Here is a 23,736-nt window from a genome sequence, read left to right as displayed (position 1 = left end):
TAGATTTATTCAACCAGAAATCAAATTAACCACGATTCCTTATTTCTGGCCACCTATTATCAGCCCACAAATGAAGTACATTTTCCACGTTTACTTCAGAATTTATACATACAGTTCAGTTCATACTAAAGACTCAAAGGATACTTTAAATAGGGAAATGGAAGGGGGAAGTGAAAGGTCATGACACAGTTTCCTTCAAATAAGGCAAACATTCAACATTTGAAAAGTTTACTGAAAACTTTTATTGTAATCAAAAAGTGACATAACAGGGTTGTAATGAATTCAGCAAATCATTCTGCTGATATTTTAGAACTGATATCAGCTTTTGCCAGGCAATTAAAAAAATTCAAATGTGAAAATTTCACAGTACAGTAAACTCCACCCCAACTAATTAATGGTGGTTAAAAATAATAGGCCCTAGCAAAACCTCTCATGTTACATGGTCACAACTCACAATTCTGTACAAAAGTTCGTGTTATAAAGCTCTGATGTAAAAATCAAATAATCAAGCAGCAATATTTTAAGTGCAGCACAGGGTCTTCCGTATCATTATTTACAAGGCTTGAATCTCTTTACATTATAACAAAATTTAATACAGATGACTTAGGAATTAAGTCAATTTTTTAAAATCTGCCCTTCTACACAGTGACAGATTTCACTTTTTGGTCATCCTTCTCCTTCTCCTTTTCTTTATCTTTGTTCTTCTTTGACTTCTTTTTCTTATGTTTGTGTTTTTGGCTTTTTTCCAATTCTGCTTCAGTGCCTGCATGCTTCTTATGCTTCTTATGTTTTTTATGTTTCTTGTGCTTTTTCTTTTCCTTTTTTTTCTTCTTCTTCTTGCTGTCCTGACTTTCTGCAGAGCTGGCACTGCTGCTGTGGCTCCGGGTCTGGCTTCCAGAAGGGCTGTGACTTCTGCTCGGACTGACACTCGGGCTGCTCTGACTATGGCTCCTGGGGACGCCTGCCTGGCTGACTGTTGCTGTGTCCAGGCTCTCCTTTGCTTTCTCTACTACTTTATCTTTCAGTTCCTTAGAAACCTTTCCTGCAGTTTCTTCCTCTTTTATAGACACATTGCTTTCACTGTCACTTTCATTATAGTCTGGTTCAAAAGCAGCTTCATCAGTTTCTCTAGTTAAGTCAGAGGACAGTCGAGAGGAGTGACTTAACTGGGGCTTAGGTTTGATGGTGTTCTTATCAATTTGCCCAATAACTTGCTCTTTCTCAATCTGTGGGTCAGGTGGGTTAAGTATATAAAGTGATTTATTGCCACTTGACTCTTTATTGTTCTTTGCCTCTAACATATGTTTCTCACGATCTTTACAAGGATTTTTATCTACAGATTTTGTCTCTTCACTTAAGCGTTTAGTATCATAAGTGGCTTTAGGGTCATGAGGTTTTTTGTCTCTCGTGGGACTGGAATTACTTTTTTTGGACTCTCCTGTTCCTTTTTTAGGCAAATCTCTCTCCTCCCTTGGCTTAGCTTTTTGTCCAGATGCAGAGTCTTTACTCCGAGAAGGAGAGTCTTTTCTTCTTGTTAATTCATTCCTTTCATCTCTACGTTTGGAACTTGAATACTCTCTGTTGTCATAATCTGTTTTTTTGTCTCTGTTGGGAGTGAAGTCTTTATTTGAGGAACCTCGAATGGAATCATGCTTATCTTCTTTTCCAGAAGTTCTAGTCTCTTTGGAAGACTGAGACAGACTTTTAAAATTTCCTTGCTCATTCAGACGGTCCAGATTACCATCTTTCTCTGGCTGAGTGCTGTTGTTCTTCCTCTTTTCTTGGTTTTCCTTTTCCAATACTGAGTGCTCTCGATCTTTGGTTTTCCCTTTTTCACTAGATGCAGAGTTTTTTGAACTTTTCACCTCATGCTGTGCAATTTCATGGCTCACCTCCTTGGTGAGTTTCTGAATTTTCTCTGATGACTCACTTTCTTTTTCAGCATACTTGACTGCGTTTGGTGGTTTAGTGCTAACATTTTTTATAACACTGGCAGGTTTTCCCACACTCGATACAGGCTGTGAGGTGGATTTAACATCTTCTTCTTCAGATTCAAAGTCATCTTTATCCCATTTGGATTGGGGAACCTGGATCATAATAATAACATCTTCAGCAGGAGCTGTGTTATCATTATTATATTCTTCCATTGTTTTAATGACAGTTCGCTTTGTATCTGTTTTTTCTTCAGATTTCCGCACAGGACTGCCTCCAGTTGAACTGGTACTAAAAAGAATTAAAATATTTTTTTATTCAATGAAGAACTCATAACTGTTAAACACTAATGAGTATAAAAAGACTTAACTTAAATATGACAAATGCCCTTTCAAGTTTCAAAAGCCCACTTACTCTGCTCTAAGATACATGTGTATGATTACATAAAAATAAGTGTGGCTCACTGCCAAAATCTACTTAACATCTGCTATCTTTTAACAATTGTTATTGTCAAAGACAAGAGTAACCAGCTAATCCCCAACATCAATACATTCTTAAGGAACATATCCTCCCTTTTCTCACTCCCGACATTATCAGATACCTGGTATAATCCACAATGCAACCCCCCCCATCCCCGCCCCCCAATTATCAGATACCTGGTATAATCCACAAGTGTTGAGCTGGATCCTTCAGTTCCAGTCACTTTTCGCCTGACCTTTCCTTTGATTTTTTCTTGTTTCACTTTGCCGGATGCTGATTCCAATTTTTCAGAGGGTTCTTTTGTGTTAGATACATTTTCTGTACTTCCAATTTTTTTACCAGTTTCTCTGTTAAGTTTGATTTTTTTGGCTGGAGCAGCTGATGATGAAGTTTTGTCTTTTTCAGGTGTCCTATCCATCTTTTCAATATCAAGCTCCATTTTGCGCTTGGGTGATGGTTTCACTATTTCAGTCACTTCTAATTTAGAGACTTTCATTGAAGATGACTCAAAATCTTTATCTACACTTTTTTCTTCAGTTTTTCTCTTCCTTTTTTCTCCTTTGCTATCAAGTGGCTTACTTTTCTCATTAGGCTTCCTGGTCTTTTCTTCCTTACTAGTTATCTTCTCTGACTTGATGTCTTTGGAGTAGTCCTTCTTCACTTTTTCTTCTTTGACTGGTTTTGTCTCCTGGTGTTCCTTTACTGACTTTGAGTGAGCTTTTCTGGGGGTACCAACCGTCTTTTCATCTTTTTGAGAGGAAGATGATGATTTCACATTGTCAGTCTTCGGGGTCTCCTCTTTGGCTTTTTTAAGTGGAGGTTCAGATCGAGGAGATTTTTCACGCTCTCCATCTAGTTTTTCTTGGGGTCCTTTAGCAGGTTTTACAACAGTTTCTTTTTTTGATACAGTAGACCCATCATTTTTCCGTTTGGTCTTGTCACCTTTTGCTTTAGGTTTATCTTTTTCTCTCTTGTCTTTTTCAGACACTGATTTAAAAGTAATAGATTCAGCATCCATTGGTTCGTCTCTAACAGGTGTAGCATCATCTCTACTTGGGAGAACAAACAATGAGTCTGTTTTATTTTCTTCACCACTTGTAGGCTCTCTTGATTTCCTAGAATTGTCTAGTAACTCTGGGTTTAGAAAGCCTTCGCTTTCTTCCCCCTTTCTTCTTTTTCTATGTTTCTTATGTTTATTTCCTTTACCATCTCCTGGAGCATTTTCACCTTCCTTGTCTTTTGACTTTGTATTATCCTTCTGATTGTGACTGTCTCTTGATGAAAGCTTTTCTGGATAGTTGCCACCTACATTTCGACTTCTATGACTCTGTCCACCAGAGTAATCCTCTCTGCGGCCTCTTGTGAAGGGAGAATTCCTAAGGTTAAGCGGTAAAAACCTCTCTGGAGAAAAGTTCTCTCTATTTGCTGATGGTCTAGGCTGTGCTCCAGTAGCATAGCCTTTGTAGTATTTCTCATACCACTCTCGGTATTTTCTCTCCCATTCCCGATAACGTTCTTTCTCAAATGGGTCTCTAAAGTCAACACTCCTCCCGTAATAAGCTTTCATGTCGTAAGGTGGTGGGACTTCTCTGAATCTGTTAAAATATTCACGCTCTGTTTCTCCTTGAGGTACATTACGTTTATTAGGAGACTGTCCCCTAAATGCTTGAGGAGATCTTGATCGTGAATGATACCGTCTATATGGAGGTGACCTTGACCTAGATCGATGATACCCGTGTGATCTAGATCGTGAACGGTAATTTCGACTCTTTCCTCTGCCTCTTCTGGGGTATGGAGGTGATCGTGAATAAGAACGAGAATGTGAGCGGCTAAATGATCGAGAATAAGAACGTGACCGCGTTGAACCAGATCTTGATTTAGAATAAGTATATGAACTTCTTGAATAGGATGAACCACTATAGGGAGACTTGGACCTAAAACAAAAACAAAAAACAAAACAATAATTGATAGTTGAGAAATATATGCTAAATAAAATACAGATGCTTGCATTCAAGTATGTTCTCCTCATGGTTCCATATTTCTTTATATCAAGTTTCATCTTAGATGATTAAAGAGGCACAGTGACCTCTATTGGAATGGAAAAAAGTACACAAAGATCAGAGCAATCACTTGTTCCAAAACAAAAGTGAAGTCTTAATAATTAGAGTGAAGTGCATTAATGTACCGTGAATTATATGATCTAATCAACACTAAAGAAAATGCCAATTAAATTTAAATTTTACTTCCTATCTGATTATTTTAAGTAGCAGTGATTTTTTTCTTTTTGTCCTTTATTGGCCAACAGTCTAGCTTTAAAAGGAACCATATTTCAAGCATAAGCTTAAAAAAGAAGTCTTCTAAACAAGCTTCTAGGGAATTTTTATAATTCAGTTTTTCTATCAATAAAGCAATTTGTAGTCTAGTGTTATTTCATAATTACACAGGTTAATGTTCCAGCAGAAAGCTGTAGCCTTAAGTAAGAGGGTCCTCAGAAATGTATTCTTTGGCTACTCCCCTATTTCTTTCCTTCTATAAACATTTCCCAATTTTTTCATACTATAAATAACTTCAAGGGACAAGGGTAATTTAATCCCCATAACTGCTAGTTCTACACAATAGAATTTACAGTGAGATACTATTTCAATAAACAGATACTGGGAAATAAGCTACATTTCCATTTCTATAAACCTAGACCGAATCAGAAAAATTCCATAACTGTGATGTTATTTATATCCATAGCTAATCCCTGGATATTCAAAGTCCCATTTGCAATTCTGTTGTGAAGGCTTGCAAAACACTAACCTGGAAAATGAGCGCCTACGCTCCTTTTGAATCTTTTTGTATTCCATCAATTCCTTAGCAAAATCATTTGTAAACTCATCTAGCTTGGACTTTTTCTTTTCCCTAGTAAAATAAAGTTAAAGAGTGAAAGTTAACAAAAACCATTTAAGAAAACTAACAAGACAAATGTAATTAGATTATGAATGAAATGAATGAAATTGCCATTAGTTTTCCACTTTAAAACTATAAATAACTAGGAATCCCTGAGGAAGTTGCTTGTATGACTTGGTTTAATTTTTAGGTGATTTTTCTTACACTAACTGGAAACACTGGAAAATGCTTCCAAAGATACCTGTTTAATGTTACATCAGAAAATGAAAGTGCAGAGTAATTTCAAATTAGAACACTTACTCTTCTTTTAGTCGTCGTTGCTCTCTATAGAATTCTTCCCTGGACAAAGGTGGTGCTTGTGTTGTTGGGATGGTATTAGAATGAGCAGTCTGTACTCCAGATGACACCCAAGGTGCTGATAAATTGGCTGGAGCTGGAGGAAATCCTGGAGGGGGAACACTATACCCAGCAGGTGGCGGCTGGCCAGGAGGAAACTGAGGAGAAAACTGCGGAGGAGGAACACCTGGAGCGAGAGGAAGTGTGTGGGGAGGAGGAGGATACAAGGGAGGGGGTGGGACAGGTACAAAAACTGGGGTTGCTGGTAGTGACGGGCCTTGAGTTCTCTGTGATCTTTCGCTGTGATGTCGTCCGCGGTTTATACTTCTGGAAAAATAATTCCAAGATATTAAAGCACCTGAGACAAGTAAGCTTATCTTTTCTACCCCAAAACTATTTAAATAAGCATCAGGATACTGATATAAATTGTATGTAAAGGTAACATCATTCGTATGTTAAAAACTTTTCAGGCCAGTTAGGGACTAAGAGGATGTAAGTTTACAAGGCCTTCTTTATATGGAGACACACTATATTTAAAAGTTCTCTTGTGAAGTTCCAATTATCACTTCACAACCATCTCGTTACTTCCTAATCCATCATTAAAAGGAGCTGATAGGTTAAAGTCTCTGTGATCTGGTTCTCCCCAAAATGCCTTCCAAGATCAAGTTTAAATGAAGAAAAACCACTTCCTATAATCTTTTTGAGTAAATATGTAAAGACCCTTCAAACTAGAACATTTGTAATCAGTAACTGAAAATCTGTTTTTTTCTGACACAGTTAAAAAAAGTCAAATTCTGCCTCATCAAAGAAATAGTGGCTTAAAAAAAAAAGTGGGCTTATTTCTGTTAAGTTTTTTAAAAGAATCTTTAAATTATAGGTAACTGGTATACAACAGCAGCAGTAGGGGTTTAGATTTTAAGCCTCTTTTCAGAGAGTCTGATTTAGTAAATATTCTATTAAATATGTGATTTAGCAAAAAAACAGCAGTTATCTTTCATAAGCTTAGCAATTCTCTCTGGTGCACTAGAAGATACCCTTAAGAATGACGCAGAGAGTAAAACTTATACGGGTTACTTCTGAGACTGACACTGCGTGTGTATCTCCAGAGCAAGGGTCCCTAACAATCTCCTGTCTCTTCTTTTGGAAGAAAAGATGGCACAAGACTGGGACAACTGAGTCTAGGGGAGAAAAATGTGCAATTCTTCACACTTAGGAGTTGAACTGGTTAACATTCACTTTAAGTTAATGACACCTTACACATTGCAGAGGCTTTACTGACTTCCCTCTTCACTCAACAGAGATAAGCCAACATTCTGCCATGTGCTGACAAGGAGAAAGTAGCCCTTAAGAAGGAGTAGCAATGATGTAGCCTTAAAAAGTCAACAGTAAAAATACTACATGTAACCTATTCTTTCATAGGCCTCTCAAGCACAACTCGATTTAAGTGAGGTATCTGCAAACCAAATGAACTCACTCCCCTTGCCACTGCTACGCTTTAAGTTTTGTTATATTTTTCAGTCTGTCATCAGATTACTGTTATTCAAGGTTTTTAGCAAGCCTACCTGTAGCAACTCCTCTCTCCTCTTCTAATTTGCTGTGGTGGAGAAACCAAGTATCCAAGTTTGTTGGAACTGTGTAGAAAGATAAAATAGGCTTGAGTATAATTAATACATGATCTTTCTGTGCACAGACTTTAAGATACCTATTTTTTAACTATTCTGGAAACTTTTCCTTACTCCCTGACCCTGATTCTTGCTTGTTCCAGACAGACAGATATAAGCAAGCATTACATGTACTTGAATATTTTTTCTGATTAACATATTATGAACAATGAAGCCTCAATATAAACTTCATGTAGTATATTTTAATTAGCACTCTATAAGTTACCCTGTGAACTTTGTGTTTTTTTTAAAGATTCCATGTACTTAAAAAAATCATGTATTTATTTCCTGGCTGTGCTGGTTTCTGCCCGAGCTCTTCTCCACTTGTGGCGAGCAGGGCTACTCTCTGCTGCAGTCTGCAGGCTTCTCACTGGACTGGCTTCTCTTGTTGCACAGTGTGGACTCCAGGGCCCCCTCGCGTCAGCTGTTGCAGACCCTGGGCTCCACAGTTGCAGTTCCTGGGCTCTAGAGAGCACATGCTCAGCAGTTGGGGTGTATGGGCTTGGTTGGTCCTAGGCATGTGGGATGTCCCCGGACCAGGCATCAAAACCCTGTGTTGGCAGGTGGGTTCTTCACCAATGAGCCACCAGGGAAGCCTTGAACTTAATTGTTACAGAAAAGGAAAAGAGTCCTTTTATATGCTGGGAACTACGTGGAGGTGTCTGACATGTGAGGTAAATAGCACATTTCCAATTCTACAGATGAGGCAATGGAGGCTGAGAGGTACAATCACACACCCACTGTCATACAGCTAGTAAGTGCAGATCAAACCCAGATCTGTCTTCAAATCCCGTTTCTTTCTACTGATATATTCGTATGTGTGTGTGTTAGTCACTTAGTCATGGCTGACCCTGTGACTTCATGGACTGTAGCCCACCAGGATCTTCTATGTAATTTCTTCAGGCAAGAATACTGGAGTGGGTAGCCATTCCCTTCTCCAGGGGAATCATCCCAATTCAGGGATTGAACCTGGGTCTCCCACACTGCAGGCAGATTCTTCACCATCTGAGCCAGCAGGGAAGCCTTTTCTACTGATATATTCTTAACATATTTTTTCTATAATGAGTCTGGTTTATCTTTCAAACAAAAAGATCAAAGTTTTAGAATATAGGCCAGTTTATATAAATTTATGACCTATATAAACAAATATTATATAAAACAATAAATAAATCTGATTTTTAATGCCATAAAAAATTATACCCTATAGAATTTTTTGCTTTTTCTTCTGAGAGGAGGAAGGACTTATTACAGGAACCGTTCACAAAGCATGTCTCTCAAACCTTATAGATTTCAATATGCAATAGAATTTAATTAACTGAGCTACTCAAAATGAGAAATTTTGTGATTGATAGGCTTTAAATTTATGAGTTTATATTTATTTTAGAAAATACATTCTTTTAGAAAACAGTTCTTCACATAGTCTTGTTTGTTACATTTTACATAAAAACTGTAAACTATGGCATATAAAAGACTTTATAATAAAAAACACTCATTTAAAAAAAGGCACTCAGCAACATACTACTTAGACTGTAATTTCTATCCTCTGGTTTGAAAGCAATCACCTGAAGATTATGTGAAACATATACTTACTGTTCCCAACCTGGTCGACCACCACCTGGACGAGCAGCATTTATTCTTACTGGACCTTGGACAGAAAAATAAGAACAACAACTAAATATAAAATTACATGTTAAATACAGCTAGAATTATTTTTTAAGGGAAAAAGTTCAAACCAAAGTGATTTATACTCACCAGTTGTGGGGATCAATTGTCCATGCAGTAATGACTGTCCAAGCAAAGAGGGGGTTCCAAGTACAGGCACCTGGTAACCCTTTAGGAAAAAACACAAACAGTTAAAAAACAAAACAAAAAGCTCTACTGTAATAATATAAAAAGGTCTCCAAATTTAAAAGCCAATGAAACTTACCTTCTCTTCCATAAGAGCAGTAATTGCAATTGAAGAAGCTCCCTTTGAATGTTCTGATGCAAGTGCTGCAGCTGGCAGTATTTTATTATCAGAATCCCTGGAAAATAAAATAGTTTACAACAACATTAAAAGGTCACTAGAAATGGAGATTTAAGGTACAAACTTCTGGTTATATGAGATAAGTGAGTGCTCAGGATGTAACATACAACATGATGACTGTAGGTGACACAGCTGTATGGTACACTGGAAAGCTACAAAGAGAGATGAGATCCTAACAGTTCTCTTCACAAGGAGATGAGAACTCTTTTTTTTCCCCTTCTTACTGTATTTAGGTGAGAAGATGGGTGTTAGCTGATCCTACTGCAGTGATTATTTCACAACACATGTAAGTCAAATCAGCATGCTGTATGCCTTAAACTTCAATGAGAACATTTTCCATATTTTTGAAGAAAAATTCCACTATTACAAAGACTGAGTCATATTTAAGAGAACTCAAACACTTGTAGAGTTTGAAAAATAATAGATCTGCAGAAAATGTCTGCAGTACACAAATATTCTTACTTCAGGAATGCATTATCTGTAATGATAAGATTATAAGGTTTCCCTTTGCATATAGCTAATAAAAATTATTAAAAGAAAAAAAATTAAAAATTATATCCTGTTGTTCCTAACACTGTTCTCCATCACACTTGCATTAAGATGAGTTAAATCAATGATGATGAAAACTTCTGGGGAAAATGAGCCAAACTGGACTTTTGAAGGGTTCTTCATATGTAAGTGAAATGTATGATGAAGGAATCTCCTTAAAAAGTACAGTCTATGAAATGATAGAAATTGGTGCAGTTTTAACACTACTAAAGCTTAGAAACAAAAAAAGTTGCAAAACCAAGAAGAGAAAAAAAGGATTTTTTTCTGGAATTCTACTTCCAGCTCTAATAAATCAAAAAGGTACTCTAAGGTAAGTCAATGAATAGTAGACCATTCCCACTATTAATCAAATAAAACGTTGAACTAGATCAGTGGGATTTTATTCTTTTTCATTATGATTTGTCACATGATACCGAATACAGTAGGACCTTGTTGTTCACCCATCCTATATACACAGTAGTTTGCAGGGATCTCTTAAGTATACTTGTAAAGGTCCTACTCCTAAAAATTCTGCTTTTGGGAACATGCCCCTGGCATCTTAGTTTTTAAAAGCTGGTTCATTTTTTTAAGACTTGGACTTATAGAGCCACTGGACTATATAGTCATAGGTCCCTTTCATTTCAGAAGCGGTAGGATTTAAGTGAGGTTTTACTACTCTCCTATATAATTACACTCCAAAAAAATTACTTCTGATCTTTCTACCAGTGTTTCATCCCCTCTCCTCTGTTCTTAGTTCTACTCAAATCTACTGTTTTTTAATACCATCATTATGACCATAAGTGAACTCTCCCTCCTGTGAACTGCAAAAGCTATTATGGGATACTATTCAACATTTAAGAGGGGCTGCTGACAATCTGTATAGTTTTTGACTTTGGGATATTTAATCATTTACAAATGAATCTCCCTTCATTTGTCTATTCCTCCAGTAAGACTAAGTCATTTCTTTTTTTTTTTTTCATTTGGCCATGCTGTGTGAATTGTAGGATCTCAGATCCCCAAAAGGGATTGAACCCCAGCTCCAGCAATGCAAGAGCCAAGTCCTAATCACTGGACTGCCAGGGAATTCCAAAAGACTAAGTCATTTCTTACAAGTCACCCACCTCACCGAGTACAGTAGGATGCTGCAGACTGCCGGTCACTAAAACAACAATTTAAGCAATATACAATAAAAAAAAGTCACTGGTCTCAGCTGTTTCCTAACAGTGACAGATACACAGACTTACCGAAAAGGTCCATCTGATTTTTCTGAGTGGACTGATATGGAGACTGTTGCAGTTATATCAGGTACGGGGGCTGAGGCAGAAGATGGATTTCCAGGGACAGGAGGGGCCAAAGAAGACTGATTAGAGGTTAATGAAGACATAGATGGAGCCGGGTGAGTTGATGAAGATGTCACTGGAATCATCAGAGGATCTTGTTGTCTTGATATTGGAGATCTCATCAGAGGTTGTAGGTTCCGCTGAATGAGTGGTCTTGGAGGTGGTATTGGGGGAGGGGGTGGGGGTAACTGTTTTCTTAGTCTTTTCGTATAACCAGTTTCATTTTTGAAGTTATTAACAGCCTATAAACACCAAACATAAAAATGCAGAAAAAATATAATATTTACTCAAGTACAGTTAAATTAAAAGATTTTTTAAAATTTTTCATAAAAGGGGATATAAATATAGCTACCTGTCGTAAGAACTTATTGGCAATTAAAGCATCAGGAGAGACATCATTCTGATGACATGTTGGACATGTATGTTCATCTGATTCCAAGAGCGCTGTCCTTATACCTATGTATAAGATTTTAAATATTAACAAAAGCACAGTTAGGAACCCAGTCTTTGGCAATGAATTGAGAAGATGGTTTATATGTGTTCAGTTACACTACTATTTTCCAAGCACACATTACTAATCACTTTTATTCTTAGATTAAGAAATTTAAAAGTAAAATTTCTCTCCTGGTATCACTCCTCTGCTCTAATCTCTACCTTAAACACAGAAGTAATGGATATAAGCTAAACAAGCACTTAAATTGAGAGAAAGGACACTCTTTCTCAAATACCATTCTCTTTGGTTAGCTAACATCTACAGTATTACAGGAAAAAATAGAAATATAGCCTAGAAATAGACATTATGTTGTAAACACAGGGCTTTAAAAAAGCAATCACTTGGGAATACCCCAGTGGTCCAGTGGTTAGGACTCCACACTGCTAAGGGCCAGGGTTAAATACCTAGTCAGGGAGTTTAGATCTTATAAGTTATGTGGCATAAACAAACAAAATTTAAAAAGGCATCACTAAGAAAGGGCATTACATATAGCAGAAGCATTATTTGGGCAAGGAAATCAGAAACATCTATAGCACAGCAGGTAAGAAGGAATACCAAATTACAGATGCACTGATTATGCTTCAGTGTAGTAAAAAAAATCCAGTTATATAAGTGGTTTGTAAAATTTAAGACACACTCTGAAAACAAGCCTTAAGTAACCTCTTGACTTTTGTCTTCACTGAAGAGGCTCTGTAACAAAGATTTGTATTCCAAAACTCTCTTTTCTTGTTTTTCTTCTGGCTGCGCCACATGGCATACAGGATCTTAGTGGAACACCCCCCACTCCAGCAGAAACACATGGAGTCTTAACCACTGGACCACAAAGGAAGTCCCCCAAAACAAACTTTAGAAATGAAAAGGACCAAAGCAGGACTGAGCAACGAAATTTTTAGATGACAACATTTTCATCTGGGTAAGAAGGGAAAAACTTAAGGTAAGTGGCAGAAGAGAATCAAGTGCTAATATAATATAAATGACTAGGAAAAAGAAAGTCACAAGCAACCCCCACGCAAGTGTTTGGGTAATATGTTTACAGACTGTAGTTCTCAATCACCCTTAGGAATTTTACAGTAAGCTATTTTTCACATTCCTAGAAAGGGATTTTTTTTTTTTAAAAATACTTTGGAAATATCTAAGGCCCCCAAAGCTTTTATATTTCTCTATACCATTTAAAACGTATTTGAAACAAAAATCCTACATTTTACAAAACCTCAGTAAAGACACCTTGATGAAGGAAAAGTGGTCAATTCTAAAGGACAGACTTTTTTCTTTAAAAGGAGCAACAAAAAGTTATTAAATGTTCACTGATGTATCAATAATTCATATTTTGTTATTAAAATATATATTGTTGCTAAGAGCCTTTCCAAGGAAATACACACACTGAAAATACATATCTTCAAAGTTTAAACATTTCTTACATTCATCACAGTAACTGTTTCCACAGCAGGGAATGACAACAGCATCAGTCATAATATCTTTGCAGATGAGACACAACAACTCATCTGGGATAGGATCATCTTCTTCTGAAGATGATGATGGTTCCTCTGGTAAAAAAGGTGGTTTTTCTTTCTTCCCAATTGCATATGCTTCTCTGTAAAAGAAGGTCTTAGTGTTTTTAACACTGTTATGGGAAAATATTTCCAAGATATTTATATATTCTACTATACAATAGTGGGAACTTATAACCTAGCATGATGCCAAATTAGTTTATACAAGTGTAGTACTTTCCAAAATAAGGAAGCAGTTATGAACATCCTCCCCTAAACAAAAAGATATAAAACAAAATCCTAAGAGAGTATAACAAACAGAAAAAAAAAAAAAAGCTATATAAAATTGGCTAAAAGGATCTTAGATTCTGTATTTCTAAGAACTGTGAATCAGAGCGGTACAGTGACACAATCAAGTACCACAAAGTTATATTTAAATGGCAGAGACAGGATTTGAGCTTAAGTGATGACAACACCCTAATCACTGTTCTCTAGCCTACCATGTTTCCTGTAAAAAGTTTTTTTCCTCCTGAGTCTAACAGTCTCCAAACCTGTGAAAATACTAGTGTGAATGTCACAATACGGGAAACCAAAATTGGTACTGAGATTACACAATTAAGGTGGATAATTCAAAGGAAATATGTCACTAATTACATCAATAATAAATAAATAGAATTAGACTTCAAAACAGTGGTCTTATACTTAATATTATGAGAGATTAATCTATTTATAGACAGTTGGAGTAGGAAATGGCAACCCACTCCAACATCCTGTCTAGAAAATTCCATGGACAGAGGAGTCTGGTGGGCTACAGTCGATGGGGTCGCAAAGAGTTGGACATGACTGAACACAAGAACTATTACTGACTTAATTAAGAAAAATGTGTAAAAAACTTAAAAGTAACACCTCATTAGACACTTGGGGGTCCATTTTTTGGTAGAAATTTTGTGGAAATGTTGGATATTAAATATATTAAAAAAAACAAAAAATAAGCCCTTCTCAGACTTATCACCGCCTCTTCCAATACCCCCATCTTCTCTGTAATCAGGCACATTTGTAAAACATAGGAATTCCTAGAGAAATCTTTTCTCTTTCATTCAGGAACAGTGTGTTCAACTCAATGCTAAAAATGAAAGAATCTCATCTGGACAGAGCAGGGTACCTTAGGTGTGTTATTTGTGTTGCAGTTGCTCCATAGACATCACCACGATTCCAGAAATAAGTATCAATTTGCTTATGCCCCATTGTTCCCAATTTGTGAAAGAGGAGTCTCCCACTGCCCAAAAGAGAGAAAAGAAGAAAAAAAAAAAAAAAAAAAAGAGGAGAACAGAGGATAGAAAAAGAAACAGAAGAAGAGTCTGAGTTGCTTATCAGTGGTGTTAGTGGAGAGGGTGAAAGTTTCATTTAAAATATTTGGGTTCCCATTTTCCCCAGTATTTGCTGTGTGTTTGGCACAAATGCACTTTTGTATTCCAGTATTCAAATAGCAATGAAGTTAATTATTAGTTATGAGTTTACAGGTGATGTTAATTTTTCCAACAAATTTCTATTTAAATACTTTTACATTTACATCTTATTGTATTAAGATGAAGCGGTCTGCTCTTAAACTTTGTCTGTAAAAAGCCATCAATTTCAACCTAAAACTGTTTGGATGCATGTATGAAACATCTGAATTAGAAACAGCATACAACAAACTGCTCTAAGATGAACCACAAAAACACACAATGGTAGACTGAAAAAATAGATGGGAGTGAAGTTGAGAAAGTGAGCAGGGTTGGGAGTTTAGAAAAGTATTAATTCTTATCTGTTAACTAAAACAATGTATTTACCTACTCAAAAACAATCTTTTTTCAGCATCATTCTGTAAGCATAGCATTTTCGTTGTCCTTACCTGCTCATCACATTTTGATAATACAGCACAAAGCTGACAAAAACTGTTCTTAATAAACATTCTGTCACTGGGAACATGGATATCCATTCTTTAAATTGATGTTTCTCAAGGCATGCCTTGAGCATCCTCTAACCTCGTATTCTCCTGGAGGACTTGTTAAAGATGCAGACTGAGAATAATAATCCCTCGGGGGCGGGGGAGAGGAGTGGGACAGGGCACCTAGACTGTTTAACACACTTTTGCAAGAGCTTCTTATGTACAATAAGGTCACGAAGCCATAGTCCAAAGGAACACTTAATATTGTGTTTTATATTGTGTGAGTTTGCAACTGTTGAGGGTAATCAAAAGGTAATCAAATATATTTTAAAAAGCAGATAAAATGGGAAGTTACCTAGCTGAGCTACGCCACTAAGTTTACTGTCGATTCATTTCATTAAAAATTGGCTCCTAAAATAAAACCTGAAAACATGTGAAAAATAAGCATTAAGGTATGGCTTACAGAGCTACTAACAGTTTATAACAGATAAACAATTCTGAACTGCTATATAACAGATCTGAACTAACGGTTTATTAAATAAACCATACTTTAGAATACATAGTATACCCAAACTAGTCAAGATACTTGAATATTTCCTTTAATCTTCACACTTAAATCTGCCTTGATAACTTGTAGAACTTTTATTGTTAAGCCTCTTGTTTCTTAAAAAGTCTAAGACACTTATCTTGTTCATTTAAAAGATGCAAATAGCATACAAGATTATGTAGGAGTATGTATGTGAATGAGGAAGAAAGCAGGGAATGATAGAAAAAAGAAAAATTAGAAGACCACAAGGAAAGTGGCACTCACTGGCAACAAAAACCCCAAATACATTTTTAATTTGCTTTAAATGGAGCAGACTGCAGCCTCTCATTCTTAACACAGAAATGCAACATATAGACTGAGACTTGGTATACAATGTTTATAAGGAATCCAAGCAGCCAAGTTACAAGCCCAAGATTAAATAAAACACTATCGCCTGGACTGACTGTAATCTCCACAGATCATACCTAATTTGAATACTTACGCATCTATAGTTGGTATGGCATATTTTCCAGTGTTGGTAAGCATTGCACCTTTCATGTTAGGATCTTTCACTTCCATCATAAAACTTCTGGGAATTCCAGTGCTCTTTTTAATCCTAGGACCAGATTCAAAGTTCTTATCCTACAGGTAGGGGAAAGGAGAGAGGAGAAAGAGAAAAAGCAGTTACCATTATTTAATATTAGCTGACACACAGTGTTTACTATCTGCTTGTATTATTTGTAGAGCTTTACATATATGATTTCATTTAATCCTCACAACAGCCATGTGAGGTAAGTACTATCACTATCTTCATGTCACAGAGAAGAAACAACAGGCTTGCAGAAATCAGGTAACTTGCTCACTCAGTGGCAGTGTCAAGATTTGACACCAGTAGTTTGGCTCCAAAAGCTGTGCTCATTTGCCACTGTAACACAGAAGCCAGTATTTACCAAGAAAAATAATATGGCTAAGGAAAAATTTTAGCTTGAACTTACCCCATTTGTTGGGCAATTCTTAATATAATGGCCAGGTTTACCACAACGGAAACAAGTATAAGACGGAGGTGGTGGACCCAGAGGTTTCTTCATGTAACTGAAAGGGGAAAAAAAATTTACATGTACACAAAGACTTAAAAAAACAAAAAAGCTTTTGACATGGGGGGCTGTTAAGTGCCACCCCAAAGTACGTATTGGAATAAAGTACTTATAAACTTACTTGATTGGGTCGTATTCATGGCCAGATTGCGACATCATTGCTTTAATTTTATCTTCTTCAGAAGCATTGGCTTCAGCCAGATTGGCAGTCTGTTTAACAGGTAATTATTTGACACACACATTAGAAACACATTTAAGACCACACAGCCAAAGACAACACCACTCATCCTGTAAAGAGTAATATCTAATCTTGCATAAAAACAGTTATTTACAAGTATAACCTAGAAGAGGCATGGGGAGTTCCTTAGGTCATTACATGACGTTTGGGTGTCTACAGGGTTGAAGAAAGTCCTTCTGGGGGCACTCAAACCTTAGACCCTGTTTGTACCTTACATTAAGATTTACATACTACTCTTCTAAGTTAAAAACTGAGATTAAGTTAGAGAAACACTTGACGTTTTTAAATATTAAAATAATTCAAGTGTCACAGCATTAAGCATCAAGTGTCAAGCACATGACTTAGCGGTAGGGTTGGGGACAGGACACTGAGCACATTATGCAGCAGATACTAGAAATCAGAAGACTCTAAGCAGTGGTGCCAAATTTCAAATTAAGTGCAAAGCACATGCACTGGGCATTCAAATTATAAATCCAACTCTCCAAAGATTTATGAACTTCATCTTTGAGGTATTACATACAGTAGTCTAGATAATAAGCAGGGTCTAAGGGAGTGAGTCCTAATAACTTGAATCTTCAAGCATCTAGCACTCATTATCAGCCATTCATTAGGTTTTAGCTTTACATTCATCCACAAAACAAGCAACCAGTTTTAACATTTTATTGTAATTTTATATACAAAGAATGCTTAACATTAACAGAGCTTAGAACAACAGCAACATTTACAAAAAACTGGATTACAGATGTTGAACAACTAATTTGTTTGAACCCAAACATTAACTTACAAATAGTTAAAAAAAAAAAAAAAGTCACCCAAAGCTCCAAAACTCCCCAACTGCTTCCCACAAAGAAACAATGGAGGAATAGACCAGAACTCAAATATGGTCCTTACAGTACAGAAGACTTTAAACAGTGAACTATAAGTTGCTAAAGATGTTAACTCTATGCTAAACCACTTTGCATTAAAAAATTATTGAGGATGGTTTTAGAATTATCAACTTTAATGTATACTTTTCCCACAACAGTTTAAAAAGCTGTGTTTGTTCCTAGGACATTTTGGGGACACATTCTAGGGGATAAGGACAAAACCTACAACAAAGCCAAGGACGAGATAGGGACAGCACCAATGGAAGCTCGTCTACTCGTTCACTTTGGTTGCGAAATTTAACTTTGTTTCTGACAGCAGGGGAAAAAAGGATTTTTGGAAAGCTTCCTTCTTGGCCCTCAAAGCTGTACCTGTTCTCTATCATGTGCCTTTTTCCCCTAAAGGCATAATCTGCAAACTAAGTCTGTTGTTTAAAGTTAATCCATCGCTAGTGCTTTCCCAAACGAAAGGTACACACTGTCGAGCAGAAAACTGCAAGCAATCTTATTGCAAAACATGGCATACACAATGATTTCAGGAGGTAACAATTTGCCCCTCTGCCAAACATACACATTGGTATATTCCTGCAAACAACTTTATACAGTTACACAATTCATGTAGTCTGTGTTCAAACAAATTAGGTTGTTTAAAACTTTTTCTAAGGCAGACAGACTACAAGTCTATAGCATAGAGAAACAACTGTATCACATTTAAAACGTTAACTTTCAAGGGATCAATTCAAATATTCAAGAAATAACCACGCAATTGTCCATGTAAAGGAAAGCTTCTATTTTGGCTGCATAAAGTCCACATAATTTACAGCCAAAATCAGGGAATTCCTCCAGAAATCTGTTAGTTTCCACTGTATAATTAAACAAAATGTACGAGAAAAAAAGAAAGTAAGTGTAGCTTCATTTGTTTCTTCTGTCTTGAAGATGAATACTCCAATATTATGGTGAAGCAAAATACTCCCCCTATCTTCTCAAAACGGCAGCTACTCTTTACAGGATAGTAATAATATGTACAAATGTTTCTGCCAAGTATTTCCTCCCCCAACCCCTCTTAAAACAACTGCTCCACATTAAAAAAAGTTATGATGTTAGAAAAAGATTTATATTTTCAAGAATATATATATACCTTTGTAAGCTGGGCCAGAGAAATAGACGCAGAAGAGTCATCAATCTGTTCACAAAAAATTAAACACACATTCAAGTTCCACACTGAAAACATCTGAAAGTGATCATTTACTCCCTACTGCCACTTAATGTTCAAATATTGGGTATTTTTATTAGAAGTTTTCGAAAGAATGTTATCTTGTTTTAAGCTGAAATGTAGCTCACCCCACTTATCCTTCTTCACACATCTCACATACAGTAAATAAAGGCTAATGGTTGAAGGGGACTCTATTACAATGAGAAAGCAGTAAAGAAAAGGATAGGAAAGCTGCTCAGTGTGGTGATTAAATACTAAGTAGAGTCCCAGGTCTATCCGTGGTCTCTAAAACTAATGATGCTCAAGACAATGTACACTAGAAGAGAGAATAAGAAATCTTTCTAACTTTCCTATAATGCCAGTATACAACCCTGTAAAAACAAGCAGCTCTTTAAAGGCTCAGATAATTGCTTTAATAAAACAGCTCCCAAATAATTGCTACTTTTCCCCTCTTTTGAGTATGTACTGCTCAGTCTGAATAAGTTGATTCTCCCATACAAAGTATCAATAGCTAATCTTGCCAAAGAAACCACAGCTTTAACAGGGCAAAAATTTTAAGCCAAATAAAGAGAAATAAAAGTCATCCGGGGCAGGGCAAACAGAGCAGTTATAGGATGGACTTCAATATGCAGGGAAAATAGTTACTTTAATCAAAGGGAGCAAGTATTAAACATGGATATAAGAGGGTTTTAAAAATGTATGTTCAAATGTACTTAAAAGTGCTTCATTATTTGTTCCCCTGAAATATATTAATATCAGTTTTTAAAAAGTGTTTATGCATGAGTGTGTATATGTATATACACAATCTTCAGCATGTAATTCTAAAGACATGATTTCCCTACAAGTGTACCAAAAAAAAAAACATTATCAGCTTCCTATGTAGTAAGTGGGTTGCTTATTTAATATGTTACAAATTTCCCATGCATTACTGGTCAGAACTCTTCTTTAAAATGGAGAGAATGTAACAAGATGTCTGGATCAAAGAAAAAAAAAGTGAGTCTTCATCATGCATTTTTCAAGGATTCCAGAGAACTGAGAGTATTTGAAAAAAAAAAAAAAGCAGCATGACTTGGAGCCCCAAATAGAAATGTAACCAGTTTCAATATGTAGTTCTTAGCTTAATGCCACCACAGCAGGAATGCAATAAATGGAAATAAAACTAATGCCGGCTGAATTTAAAATACATCCTATACACGTTAAGAGTTTTAAAAGCCAGTTTGATGGATATTATTGCTGGGATGTTTACCTAAACAAAAGGTTCTCAGCTCCACACTGAGGGACTGTAGAGTCCATAATACACTAGCCCCATATACATTCCTAGCCATATAATCTATCAGTGGGTTGAAGTGTTCTTTCCTTAAAGAAGGAATATCTCAAGAGGTAAATTTAGAAAAGAAAAATTGAAAGAACACAGTCTATTTTTATCCAGAAAAATTCTGACCTATTCAATCTATTTTGAAGAGTGTAACATTTTATATTAACCAAGAATTACCTGAATTTTAAGAAATAAGGACTGAACAAACTGCTGTCAACCATCATCTATATTATGTTTCTAATCAAAGAAACAAATTAATAGCCTTTTAAAATAGACTATTACTATATAGAATATGCATGCTGATCACTTCCTTAGAAAGCAGCAGTTATATTACACTTTTTTTTACTGCTGAAACCAAAAAAACTAACGTTTTTTGTTGTTGTTGTTCTCACTCCTAAAACATAGCTGTCTTTTTGTTATTATGCCAGGCTTTCCTATTCTTCCTTTGGGCCAACTTATTATTATGAGCATATATTTATTTAGTTATGAGTGGTTTTAGATATTCAACAGCATCTAAATCCCTTTTTTCCCACCAAATAATCTGTGGATTCTTTACCAACTGAGCTATCAGGGAAGCCCCTATAGCACTTTAATACCCTATAAAAATACAAGCAGGTAAAATTTACCACAAATTTAGAAAGACATCCAATTGTTTTCTACATATAGCAAGATATTAAGAAATAAGTGTAAAATGCTGACAAGAAGTGACTTAAAAATGAGTAGGAATTTATATGTATTAAACATCAATTAAAAAAACCCCACTTTAAAAAAGTAGTCTCTAGAAACACTGATTAACATGCACACTGTGGACATGATTAAAATTAACCTACCTCTCTCACATCTAATTTGTGGCTTTACTTCTGGGAGCAAGAATCTGAAATCTTTTATGTCAACTATACTTGCCTGAAATTAAAGGATCTTACAAAATGTAATTCTGATGTTAGCAGGAAGGACCCACAGCTTTGGAATAGCAACAGAGAAGGTAACTACAAACAGCAAAGCTGTGGAATATAGAAACAGCCATCCTTGATTAGAGTTGGCTTAAGTTACCAAAAATGTGCATACATTTACTAATCAGAACTTAAAAACCTGGCTTTAGTGATTTTGTCTTAATTGTGAATGTGCATAACATACCTAAGTCTCCTAAGATGGGCACTAATTATGCTTTATGAATATATTTTCTTGTATTTTAAATGTCAGCAAATGTACCCCAAGCAAATAATGGGGATATTATGTTATCTAATTTCTCCACTTCAAATAATTCTACCTAAAAATTAAAGCCACTTTTAGTTATTTTTTTTTTAAAAAGAAGAAAGAAAAGAGAAACCTAAATAAGCATAAAATAAACTGCTTCTTATAAGTGTAATACAGACATGCCAGGGAACACACAAGGCTAAAAGAATGTTAACTTTATTTATGAACATGTGATCTGTGTTTATACACATGCTAATAAACAAAAAGGAAATAATTGTTTTCAAGAAATAAAACTTCATCTGAATTAGTTTAAATACTGTATAAAATGTACTTTATACAAAATGTGTTACATTAACTACTACAGTCACCAGTATAGTCAATCTAATTTGTGCTAGCATTTGGATACATAAAAATCAGTTTTAAACCAATCACCAGCAAAACAGAAACTTGTGGACAGTTTTTACAGCATTATGCTTAAAAAAAAAACAAAAACCCCCAAACCCCCAAAAAACCATATACCCCAAAGAGGGAAAAAACTCCCCAAACACTAAGTTTTGATTTTTGAATCACTATATTTAGTTCCATGAGAACTAAAGGCCATATACTTTAGAAAACAAGTCCAAAGTTCAGATATTCTATGTTATTGTGTTTAAGATTCAATGATCCAAGGTTAGTGAAAATACCTGATACACAATTAAAAGATCACTAGTATTTTAAAAGGATAAAGTTGAAAGAGCAAGCAATACCCTTAAATTCTAAGTGAGGATTTCAGACATCTTGTATTGTGTACAGATCAAGCCTGAGCACTCAAATGTTTAGAGAACCATCAAGTTTTACAGAACTCAATTACTACAGATCTCTGTCCTGGACCAGGTGTTTTACCCTACAACTCAGGAGTGCTGCTACCTTTTACTTAAAAGCTCAAAGTCAGAATGGTGTCATACTTAAGGTTATTAAGACGTTAACCTGCTTAAGGGGAGTTATCTTTGATAAGCTACAGCTTTCAGTTAGCTTACAATTATTGCAGCATTTTAATATCTTATGAGAAGAGGGAAATATTTTAATTTGGACAACTGAGCAGGCTAGAAGTAAAAGACCTCTATTAAAACTTGAGTACTCAATTGTATAAAATCATCGACGAGACATTGATATACTTGTAGGGGGCCCAATTCCAGGTTTCACTTTACAATACAAATGTAAACAAAGAATAGGAGCTCAAAACTGCCAAATAAAGCAAAACTAAATAATAAAAGCTGCGTCAATGGTCTCTGGAAAGCTCTATGACGTGTCTGAACTTGGAGAAAGCATCAAACTTTAAATATAAGCTTTGGATGTTGCTAATGCATTTTCAAAGCCATCAATCAGGCAGAAAAAAAGAAAAAAAACCCAAAAACCGAAAAAAACTAAGTGATACACGTGAAAATGGCAAAATATACATTCCAAACATTTTTTTTTTATTGCAGGAAACAAAAAGCACACAACAGCCTGTACATACATACAAAATACTAACTATAGACAGACAGATGTAGAACATGTTACCATGTTCATTCGTGTAAAACCTACATGATCTAAAAAGGATCATACAGTAACTGTACAACACAGTGTCATACAGGGAGAACGCTATCATAGTTAATATGAAACAGTGCTTTTGGGGCACAAATTACCCATTTCTACAAAATAAAGTGTGCAAATTATGCCACATATATCCATATTCAACTGAGCTGTCATCAAAATACATTTTATTTACAATATGTTCTATGATCAATTGGATATTACGTTCTAAAATGATTTACTTCACTGCTACATTATAAAGGAAAAAGCAACGTGTAGAAAAAGTGTGAGATTGTGTTTTTACATACTGCTTTTGAAGTTCCCATCACTGGTTCAGTTCGACTTCTAAAAAGACAAAAAGAAAAACAGCATTAACTCTCCGAGTAGCTATTAATGAATTTTTGTGCTAAAAACATCTCTCCAACCACACATTTTTTAGGAACACAACTTCTTCTTGGCACAAACATTTAAAAACAACCAATTTCAGAAGTAATCAATATACTACCTTATTTAATTTTTACTACCTTTAAACAGTTTTAAGATGCATTTTTGGTTTAAAAAAAAATCCATACTTGGTAATTAAAGAATAGGTGTGTATCTTTCTACCTACAATAAATGTTTCCTGAAAGGTAGTATGAGG

The 23,736-nt window shown here is 35.6% G+C and overlaps 1 protein-coding gene across 2 annotated transcripts in view; it reads right to left on the bottom strand.

Annotated features, from left to right (window-relative positions):
• Positions 1 to 218: 218 nt before the first annotated feature.
• Positions 219 to 23,736, bottom strand: part of RBBP6 (RB binding protein 6, ubiquitin ligase) — a 31,625-nt gene continuing 8,107 nt past the window's right edge. Inside the window, exons 3-18 of one of the 2 annotated variants that reach the window (XM_065924514.1) lie at positions 23,405 to 23,441; positions 18,962 to 19,006; positions 16,844 to 16,932; positions 16,624 to 16,720; positions 16,131 to 16,270; positions 13,107 to 13,279; positions 11,548 to 11,651; positions 11,100 to 11,437; positions 9,229 to 9,325; positions 9,054 to 9,132; positions 8,892 to 8,946; positions 7,203 to 7,271; positions 5,605 to 5,967; positions 5,215 to 5,316; positions 2,589 to 4,346; positions 219 to 2,223 (exon numbers count right to left, since the gene is read on the bottom strand). In XM_065924514.1, coding sequence (XP_065780586.1) covers positions 639 to 2,223; positions 2,589 to 4,346; positions 5,215 to 5,316; positions 5,605 to 5,967; positions 7,203 to 7,271; positions 8,892 to 8,946; positions 9,054 to 9,132; positions 9,229 to 9,325; positions 11,100 to 11,437; positions 11,548 to 11,651; positions 13,107 to 13,279; positions 16,131 to 16,270; positions 16,624 to 16,720; positions 16,844 to 16,932; positions 18,962 to 19,006; positions 23,405 to 23,441 — 5,131 coding nt within the window. In that variant the 3' untranslated portion in view covers positions 219 to 638. The remainder of the gene's footprint in view (positions 2,224 to 2,588; positions 4,347 to 5,214; positions 5,317 to 5,604; positions 5,968 to 7,202; positions 7,272 to 8,891; positions 8,947 to 9,053; positions 9,133 to 9,228; positions 9,326 to 11,099; positions 11,438 to 11,547; positions 11,652 to 13,106; positions 13,280 to 16,130; positions 16,271 to 16,623; positions 16,721 to 16,843; positions 16,933 to 18,961; positions 19,007 to 23,404; positions 23,442 to 23,736) is intronic. The other variant, XM_065924515.1, reaches the window with a different exon arrangement.

Source organism: Muntiacus reevesi, chromosome 2, assembly GCF_963930625.1.
Source record: "Muntiacus reevesi chromosome 2, mMunRee1.1, whole genome shotgun sequence".
Classification (NCBI taxonomy): Eukaryota; Metazoa; Chordata; class Mammalia; order Artiodactyla; family Cervidae; genus Muntiacus; species Muntiacus reevesi.
The sequence above is the reverse complement of the archived record's forward strand: the minus strand, read 5'-3'. Positions and strand labels throughout refer to the sequence as shown.